This window comes from Orycteropus afer, unplaced genomic scaffold (assembly GCF_000298275.1).
Source record: "Orycteropus afer afer isolate SDZICR_OR568_19922 unplaced genomic scaffold, OryAfe1.0 scaffold00042, whole genome shotgun sequence".
Lineage (NCBI taxonomy): Eukaryota > Metazoa > Chordata > Mammalia > Tubulidentata > Orycteropodidae > Orycteropus > Orycteropus afer.
Genome location: NW_006921629.1, coordinates 8,691,526 through 8,701,928, shown reverse-complemented (window position 1 = coordinate 8,701,928; position 10,403 = coordinate 8,691,526). Strand labels below are relative to the sequence as shown.

Sequence of the window (10,403 nt, the reverse complement as noted above, 5' to 3'; positions counted from 1 at the left end):
ACCCATGGAAGCAGCAATCAAGAAATCAGATGTCATATTGCACTGGGTAAATCTGCTGCAAAAGGCCTCTTTAAAGTACTGAAGACCAAAGATATCATTTTGAAGACTAAGGTGTGCCTAATCCAAACCCTGGTATTTTTAATCACCTTATATGCATGTGAAAGCTAGACGATGAATAAGGATGACCAAAGAAGAGCTGATGCCTTTGAATTACGGTATTTGTAAAGAATACTGAAAAATACCATGGACTGCCAGAAGATGACAAATCTGTCTTGGAAGAAGTACAGCCAGAGTGCTCCTTAGAAGTAAGAACGGTCAGACTTTATCTCACTTACCTTGGTCATGTTGTCAGAAGGGACCATTCCCTGGAGAAGGGTATCATACTTAATAAAGTGGAGGGTCAGTAATAAAGGGGAAGACCCTCAATGAGATGGACTGACACAGTGGCTGCAACAATGGGCTTAAGTATAGCAAGGATTGTGAGGTTGGCACATGACCAGTCAGTATTTTGTTCTGTTGTACATTGTTCTGTTGCATGTGGGTTTGCTATAAATTGGAACCAACTCTAGGTAATTTCTGTCCCAACTGTAAGGATGAGGATAATGAAAGATAATAAGCAAACAATTACATAACTAACTAAAAACAACCAACCCTTCTGTGGTAATGTAAAAATCTCAAATGTGATACGTTACCTGTAATATGTCTCTATGTCGCTGTAATGTATGCATCAGTGCAGCATTCAAGGAGGGGACACCTGCACTGTTGGTATATTCTGCCATTTTATCATTTACTCCTGTAAGCTGGAAAAAAAAAAAAAAAATGAAAGAAAGCCAAAGCCAATAAAAATATTTCAGACAGCACTAAACCCAAAAAAACCAAAGTCACTGCTGTCGAGTTGGATCTGACTCATAGCAACTCCTCGAGTTTCCAAGGCAGTATCACTATGGAAGTAGATTGCCCAACCTTCCTTCTGAGGAGTGGCTGGTGGGTTTGAACCACCAGCCTTCTGGTTAGCAGTCAAATGCCTTAGGTACTATGCCACCAGAGCTCCCTATATAGCACTAGTTAACAGCTAAAAGAAAATTATTTGCCTATTCTGCTTGCAGGGAAAAAAAAATAAAATAAAACAAGCAGACAGATTCAGGTAAGGATTCAGCATTTCTCCCAAATAAATCATATAAAGGCTAAAATGACACCCTTAGGACCTAGGAATGGCTGTCATCAAAAATCAAATGGCCTGGAGAGGCACATACTTTAAATGAATGGGTGACTTTAATAAATGTGTCTATATTAATATAATCCAGTGCCATGCCTAACAAGCACAGTTATTACCAGAATAGCCATTTAACAAAAAGGACTTACTCTTGCCAAAAGCTGTTCAATCTCAATTGCCATTGTTTCAAACATTCTGTCTTGGCTTGATCCATTTAAAAGCGGTGTTGTGTCAGAACTAAAGAGAAGTTCAATTAAAGGGAATCCATTACTTAATCTTACTCCTTTAAAGGATACTTAAAATAATAAGGTAATTATTCTTGAAGAAGTCAAACAGAACATTCTCTCTCTGTAATTTTTACAGAAGTTTTCCTACAAATCACATGTCCTACAATATTAAATTCAGTATAAAACATAACTGAATGTAAGATTTTCACAAGCTACAAGAAATACATCTGATCTTAGCAACTTAAAGAAATTAAAAATGTTTGTTTCCCAAATGATAGAAAGTAACAAGTTATAATGATGCCCAATTAAATGCTGAATTAAAAAGAATAAATGATATGAAATAAAACTGTATAAATATGTTGTTGTTGTTGTTATGTGCCATCAAGTCCGACCCAACTCATAGCGACCCCTCCTCCTTAGGATTCCGAGACAGTATCACTATGGAAGTAGACTGTCCAACCTGCCTTCCAAGAAGTGGCTGGTGGGTTTGAACCGCCAGCCTCCTGGTTAACAGTCAAGTGCCTTAGGCACTATGCTACCAGAGCTTCCTGTAGAAATATAAAGTACAGCATATAAGAGGATCCAGATTATGTATTAGATCATAGTTTGTAAATGACAAAGAAATTTTCTTTTTATTCCAAAGCAATCAGAGTTCCTTAGACATGAAATTAAGTTCTCACTTCTTTCCTTTACTCTTACCAAGAAGAAATAAAATTGAGGTTTTAATGATCCATAGTTTGAGTATGTAGTTACTGAATACTCAGGAGCTGGCTTTAATTCTAATATAAATAGCCATGTGCAGCTTGAAAATTTTAGTACCAGCCCTCAACATTTCCATTTTACTATGTGATCTTCTCAAGTTTTGTTTTGCAAAAAATATGCTGAACTATCTTTTAGCATCTGAATAGTCAAAAATCTAATTTTTTACAAGTGAAATTTACTTTTGACAGATTCAAATTTTAAAACTGTATGTCCTGAAGATTTCTTCTGCCCCTTCTGAAAAGTCACTAACCTTCATCAGGTTCCCCAGTACCCAGGTGGAAACTGTTGTTTATGATCAAAGGAGCAGCTCTATTATCAAATAAGCAGCTCAGGGCATTATACTGCATTATATGAGTCGGATTTGACTCGACGGCACATAACAACAACAACAATACAGGACACAGCTAAATGTCCAGGCAATGACTATGTTCTGCAATCTTACAGAAGACTTTGTCCTGCCATCTGATTATCCTTGGGTGTGGTAGATGAAATAATCAGTTCAACATCAAAAAGTACCTTAGCTACACCATTTCTCTTCTCCACATATATTCCCACAGCAACAGTAACACCCACCCACTGCCAGTGAGATGATTCCAACTCAGAGACCGTATAGGACAGGGTAGAACTGCCTCCACAGCATTTCCAAGGCTGTAAATCTTTACGGAAGCAGACTACCTCATTGTTCTTCCATGGAGCAGCTGGTGGGTTTGAACTACCGATCTTTTGGTTAGCAGCAGAATGCTTTAACCAATATACCACCAGAGCTTCTGCAGTGGTACCAAGAAATATAATAACCAGAAAGATAATAAGGAGAATTTTTATTTTGAGCTCTAATTAGGTGTAAATTCTTATTTTGTTTTGAAACATTCCAATTGATTTGCCCTAAAATATACCATAAAAATATTTATTCTTTAGTATTTAATCAGAACCAACCCAAGGTTCTGTGATTATCTCCCAGAATGGCCAGGCAAAAATGTTGTATTACTACTACCCACTGCCACTGAATCAATTTTGACTCAAACTGACCCCTGCTGGGTTTCTGAAGCAGTAAATCTTTACAGAAATAGACTGCCCCATCTTCCTTCTGCAGAGTGGCTGGTGGGTTTGAATTGCCAACTTTCTGGTTAGCACTCAAATGCCTTAGGTACTGTGCCACCAGAACTCTTTCTACTACTACTACCACTACAAATTTTCTCCTACCAAACACATGAAAAATAACAACAGGCCAACAGAATATAAGCTCCACAAGGAGGTAAAACGCCATGTCTTATTCACAGATATATGCCTAGCACCTACAATAGTGAACATGGTAGGTGCTCATTAAATTAATAATTGCTGAATGAATGACTGAGTGGCATTCTCTAATGCTAGTCATTCCCACATTCACCAGACATCCCAAGGACAATATATGAGGCCAGAAAAATGGCCAAAAACTCATTCTCCACAATACTAGGATGCAGCTCAATTTAATTCATTTTATAAGTGTGTGATGATTCATGGACCTTGATGTTCTTGGAATACAAAAAGTGGGGAAAAAAAAAAAAAGGAAGAAAAATTTTGACCGTTGTTCAGTTTATTCATTATGACGTACTTCCAACCTTAGCAATAAACAAAACATTTTAGATTGAAGACTGGACATTAATCCTCATGGCCTTCAGTCTTTTAAGGAACAGTTAAGCAAAAATAACAAAATTAGTCCCAATTTGTTTTAGAATTTCTTAGGGAACGTTTTCAAGATAGTTTTTCCTTTGAAGGAATCACAGAAAGCATAAAGCACAGAAGATACAGAAAAAGCAGCATGTAATAATATCTCCTAACAAACAAGAGTTTTAATATTGTAAAACTGACAATAGCCAAGTGGGAGACTTAAATTCAAGAAAAATTCTTTCCAATCTTACAATAAATTTGACAGACAAAATAATTCTTCATTCTCTTTATTTGCTAAGTAAAAATGAAACTAAAGCAACATAATGTAATTAAATCTACCTGACATGCCACTAACTTACTTTCAGGCCACATGAGTCAGTTTGTTGGCCCTGCTATCTTTACAACCACTATCCTGTTATTAAAAAGAAGTAACACTTGACTATAGAGTCAAAATGCTGGAAAGTACATAACATACATAACATAGTAGGGTTTAGAGTATTGGCTCTGGAGATAGAAAGACATAGGTTCAAATCCAAATTCAGTTGTTTTTACTATTACCAGCTGAAAAATACCTCACCTACCACCAATCCTTGAAAAAGTATCTAAAGTAAAGAGTCAATAACAACTAAATACTTTCTACCAGCAATTCCCTCCCAGATATATAGAAACACTGTGAAAAATGTTCCTAACAGTATCTATATAAAGACCTTAGTTCCTGACACATGATAAACACTGTGTCAGCTATTAAAATTATTACTATTATTAATTAGTAAAAAATTAGAAATAATGTCCATCCACAGAATAAACTGTGATACAGTCATGTAAGGTAATATTATATGCTGCAAATGAATACATCAAAGTTAAAGATACCCACAGCTGAATCTCAAAGAGAATGTTGAACAAAAAAGTTATAAAATAGCTATAGCAGGACACTATGAATTATCTGTTGCTGTTATGTGCCTTTGAGTTGGATGACTCATAGACACCCCTCCTTTGGTTTCTGAGGTGGTATCACTACGGAAGTAGATTGCCCAACCTTCCTTCCAAGGAGTGGCTGGTGGGTTTGAACTCCCAGCCTTCTGGTTAGCAGTCAAATGCCTTAGGCACTATGCTACCAGAGCTCCTATGAATCATTTAGGAATACAAAATATGTAGTAAAAATATATGGTGATTATGGGGAGGGAAGAACAGCTATATCTTCAGGGAGGGGTACACAGGGTCTTCAAATGAATTGGCAATGATTATTTTTTTAAATGGGAGAAAGTTACATGGAGTTCCTTATATTATTCTTTATACCTTTCCAAGTGTCTTAAATATTTGCAATATTTTCTGAAACAAGTAGATGGCCTAAAGTGTGCAGATTATTCAAAAATAAGAACACATTTTCCATATGTTCAGTATAATAGTATACTACTACACAGTATACTACTGGTTTCTCAGAAAAGAACCAAAATTATAAACAGTTTGGATTTTAATTTGTAGTGAGGATACAGACTGTCTTAGATTCAGTCTAAAACATCAGAATAGCAATATTTATACTTTGCATTTGGGTAGTTCCTCATTTCCATTTAGCAATTAGAAAATATAAGGAATACAATGTGGCCAAAACCACATTTCCTCATACTGGCTGAACTAGAATCTCTTATTTCTGATACAAACTCACTGATAACACCTAGCATTATCCTGCTGACACTGTCACAACTTTTGCTTAAGGATTCTAAATAAATGCTAAGGATCTTAATAAATGCTAATCTCAAGAATTAAGAAACATTTTAATAATGATAAAAAAATTCACTAAACAGACCAAGTTACAAAAGTTATATATATATTTTTTAATGCTTTAATAACATTATATAGTTTAAGGCATAAGAGACAGAATCTGGTAGTACCTATACCTGTCGCGTCTTCCATCTCGGGCACTGCTGTGACTGTAACTTGTGCACAGTTTACTAAAGGAAACTAGTTTCAGGTCAAGTTCATTTTCCAACTGTCGAGCCTGTTTCCTGAGATCTTCAGCAAAAGTATAAAATGAAATAATTAGACATAAAAAGTCCATCAACAGACATGTAAATCACAAAACTATTCTGAATAAAATAAACTCCAAAAATGATCAATTATTGGTCTCAAAAAAACTCACTGCCATCAAGTTGATTCTGACTTATAGTGACCCCATTGGGGTTCCGAGGCTGTTGGGGTTCAATGTTGTAAATCTTCCTAAAAGCAGATTGTCCCATCTTTTTTCTGCAAACTGGGTGGTGGGTTCAAACCACCGACCTTTTGGTTAGCAGCCAAGTGCTTTAACCACTATACCACCAGAGTTCCTATTATTGGTCTAGTTCCCCAAAAGAGAAAAGTGTTAAAAAGAAAGAAACCAAATACACAAACCAAACCCACTGCCAATGAGTTGATTCCAAATCATAGCAAAATTTTAAAGCAGAATAGAATTGTACAATAGGGTTTCCAAAGCTGTAAATCTTTCTGGAAGTAGACTGCCTATCTTTTTCCCATGGATCAGGTAGTAGGTTCAAACTGCTGACTTTTAGGTTAGAGCTGAATGCCCATTACACCATCGAAGTTCCTTAAATACTTAGCCAAGAAAGTAAATTAGTACTTGAATGGAGAGGTGAGGGGTAGCAGTGGGAGATATAAATTTTCAACTTTATTCCAAAGACAGCTATACAATCACAAGATGCTGTTCTAACATTTCTAAAGTTATTTCTCCTGTAATAACCACAATTTTGTAATTCAGAGGAAAAAAGAAGAAAGTACAAATCACAAAGAAATTAAATATGGTTTTCAGCCTGGCCAGTACTGTATCAACTTACCAGCTAACTTTAGAAAAAAAAAAAAATCACTGTTTTGACAGGGATTTTGCTAATTATATTCCAAAGTTTTATAAAACTAATGAAATTATTTTCTTAATAGTTGAATAACTTACTGATGGAACATAAAGAAAAAGCAAACATCATTGGCAAAGATAAACAATTGTCTTTCAATATGCTTACTGAAAGAAATTTGGAGAGGATGAAACTAACAATAAACAATCTGGTACTGATAAGATAAAATATGAATATGATGGAAATAAAAGCATACATTTTTAAGAAGGGAAGAAAGCAGAGAAATTGATACCGTAGTTTGAGTTCTAAGTGGCTGAGTGAGAGAAGCCACAGTCTAGAAACCCACATCTAGATGCACTTACTCTCATTCATGGTGAAGTGTTGGTTAAAATAAAAAGGGCTGAATATAGGAAGGATCTCATCTTTCAAGAATAAGGAATACAAAACATTATTTCAATATACTTATCAGAAGTAGAAAGCAGAATAACATAGTGGAGCATATTTGCCCATAGACCAAATCCCAGTTCAAAATCTCAGCTCAGCCAATTCATACTGAGATTGATCAGCAAGAACTCTGGCTTTCTGTCGTTCAAACCCATACCTTCAGGGTTTTTCTATGCATTAGTATCATAGGCTGAAAGCACCTGGCACAGAGTAGGCTGTCAATGAGTGGGTTTTTTTGTTTTTATACAGCATAGTAAGGAGCTTTGGTAGCACAGTGCCTAACACCAGAAGGTTGGTGGTTCAAACCCACCAGCCACTCTGTGGAAGCAAGACTGGGCAATGTACTTCCTTAAAGATTTACCCTCTCCGAAACCCAGAGGGGGTCTCTGAGTCAGAGTCAACTCGATGGCAGTGGGTTTGGTTTTTGTTTTTATACAACATAGTGCTTTAAAAACCATATCCTAAAGATTAGATTGATACAGTGGCTGCCATAATGGGCTCAAGCAAAGCAAATTATTTTGAGATTGGCGCAGGACAGGGCAGTGTTCTGTTCTGTTGTAGTAGGATCTCTATGAGTCAGGGCCCACTCAACAGCATCTAACACCACCACCAAAGACTAGTTTCAAAGATACCAGTAGCCACTTCTTTACAATTTGAAAATGTTTTCCAGCTAAAACTCACATTTCAAAAGGGCATTTTAATATATCTTTTAAACTAATTATAAAGATGCTTCTCTATAACTTTAATAATTATCTTCTCTAATGTAAAGCATCAAGTGAAAGTATTTTGAAAATGTTAACAGGCAAGTACAGAAACAATAAGACTTTTCTTAGACCAAGTAGCTGATAGTTTGTTTTTTTTAAAGCACACTGATGTTTTTGTATGTCTGTACACATACACATACACACTTGTGTTTTCCTAAGGCTTCACTAGGGAGAAATAGGAAATGGGTCAAAAGGGGAGAGTGATTCGGAGAGCAGTTTTAATGCTGCAGCACCGCAGAGAGAGAGTTGAAAACAAAAGGGGAGACTTTTCTGACCTCTGTTGATCATCCCTGCCCTGGAACGAGTCTTACATGAGCCCACTTTATCCGACCATATGTTCACGAATGCACTTGTCAAATCAAACTGGTTCTCTCCACTTTCTCTTGAACAAATCCGATCCTAGACTCCAGGGCAGAGGCTAGGGCAAAGTTATTTCCTCTGCCTTCTAACACGACTCGACATTCAATCCTCGATGTCCCCGCATGAAGCAGCCAAGGGGACCCAATAGGCGACATTCGCTCAACTTTCCGGATGGACTGGACTGACAAATCTCCTTTCCTAGCTCCCTTCTCTCTGCCTATTCTGTTTTCCAACAGAGACTTTATCTCCAAGGCACAGACTCTTCCAGTCTCACCGGCTCGGGACCTTCTTACTCAACACCCGTTTCCTCTCATAGTTCGGACCCCAAGCCCCTACGTCCAAGTTCCGCTGTTCCCTCAACCTAGTTCTCTTTCAGCGACTCAGGCTCCTCTTCCTTTTTGTCCTCTCTGTCTACTCTGCCCAAACCTTGTCTCCGGTCCGGCTCACTCGGCCGCGTCAGGAGCCGCTGCCTCAGGCCAGCCCTCTGCTTCAGAATGTCCAGTCTCCTCAGCTCCCAGGCCCCTGGGCTCCCACAGACAAGTCCCGCCCTTCAGCTCGGCCGCTCCAGAGGTACCGCTCTCTCCTTTGCTGCCTCCCCCAAGACCCGTTCTTGCTGAACCCCTCAGCCCCACGGTGGGACACCCGGAGGCCTAATTCTCACCTTCCCAGTAATTGCTTGTTCCTGCCGCCATTTTTGTTGTCCAACGTCAGTCGGGATAGGACAGTAGAGGCGACAGGCGCTAGAGAGCCACTTCCACGCCTGCTTCCGCCCTGGGCGCCAGGGCCGATGGGATATGTGAGCCTCCAAAGATACCGCCACTTGGCGGTTAATTAATTATTTTTACGGCTTTTGACGAGTAAAGAGCTGAGAACGTTAGCATTAGTAACTTGAGTTTTTGAGTTTGTTAAACAGATCCTGCCTTTCTTTCATTCCCCACCAGAAAGCAGGAGAGAGCTGTCTTGCCTTCTCTCCCTCTTCTTTGTGAATCAGTGGTCACCAAGATCCCTTACTCCTTATGTTGTAAATAGCTCCTATACCCTGTCTAGGGAGCTCTGGTAGCATAGTGGCTAAGGCACTTAACTGCTAATCAGAAGGCTGCCGGTTTAAGCCCAACAGCCGCTCCTAGGAAGGAGAATGGGGCAATCTGCTTCCACAGTGATACCGCCTGTCGCTATGAGTCGGTCCGACTCCACGGCACATAACAACAACAGTAACTGATGCTACCAGAGCTTCTTTCTGGGTCTCACAATCCGCTCTTGGCACCTCAAACCATCATCACCCTCAACCTAGCTAATCTCCTTCTCTCAGATGGTGCTTATTTGACTGAGAGGAGAGTTATCCTCAGACCGAACTCCTTCAACTTCCCTGGCCTCCTCTCATAATGTGGAATTTCAGCCAGACTCCTCTTCTCAGTGCCAAAGCCTCTTCCTCCTCCCCTCCAAGGCCAACCCCTCATCCTTATCTCAGCCTGTGCGCCGTCATCCACAATTTCTGGCAAATATGCTTTTCTCCCGTGGCCACATTTCCTGTCTTAACAGTAGTTACGGTTCCAACCTTTTATTTCAGCCACCTGATAGAAATTTCGTTGTTGTTGCTGTTGTTAGATCCCATGCAGTCGATTCTGAGTTACAGCGACCCTGTGTACAACAGAATGAAACAACGCCTGGTCCTGCGCCATCTTCACAATTGTTGCTGTGTTTGAGCCCATTGTTGAGGGGCTCATTGTCTGGCACTGTATCAGGCAATGTCCTGTTGCTATTCATAAGATTTTTCACTGGCCATTTTTTTTTCCCCCCAGAAATGGATTGCCAGGTCCTTCTTCCTGGTCTTAGTCTGGAAGCTGCTTGAAACATGTTCACCATGGGTGACCCTGCTGGGATTTGAAATATGGGGTGGCATAGCTTGCAGCATCACAGCAACAGACAAACCACTACAGTATGACAAACTGACAGACAAGTGGTGGAATCAAAACGTTATCTCCTTCAAAGTCTTGTTGTTAGTTACTGTCTAGTCAATGGGACTCATGGCAACCCCATGTGTGCAGAATGGAACTGCTCCACAGGGATTTCAAGGATGCGCTCTTTCTGAAGCATATTGCCAGGCCTTGTCTTCCAAGGTGCCTCTGGGTAGGTTCAAATCACCAACCTT

At 39.1% G+C, this 10,403-nt stretch overlaps 1 protein-coding gene across 1 annotated transcript in view; it reads right to left on the bottom strand.

The window, feature by feature from the left end:
• The window catches only part of GOSR1 (golgi SNAP receptor complex member 1), an 81,553-nt gene extending 72,607 nt beyond the window's left edge, over positions 1-8,946 (bottom strand). Inside the window, exons 1-4 of the mRNA XM_007937420.1 lie at positions 8,916-8,946; positions 5,745-5,859; positions 1,363-1,450; positions 693-800 (exon numbers count right to left, since the gene is read on the bottom strand). Of these exons, the coding sequence (XP_007935611.1) occupies positions 693-800; positions 1,363-1,450; positions 5,745-5,859; positions 8,916-8,946 (342 nt within the window). The remainder of the gene's footprint in view (positions 1-692; positions 801-1,362; positions 1,451-5,744; positions 5,860-8,915) is intronic.
• Positions 8,947-10,403: the final 1,457 nt, after the last annotated feature.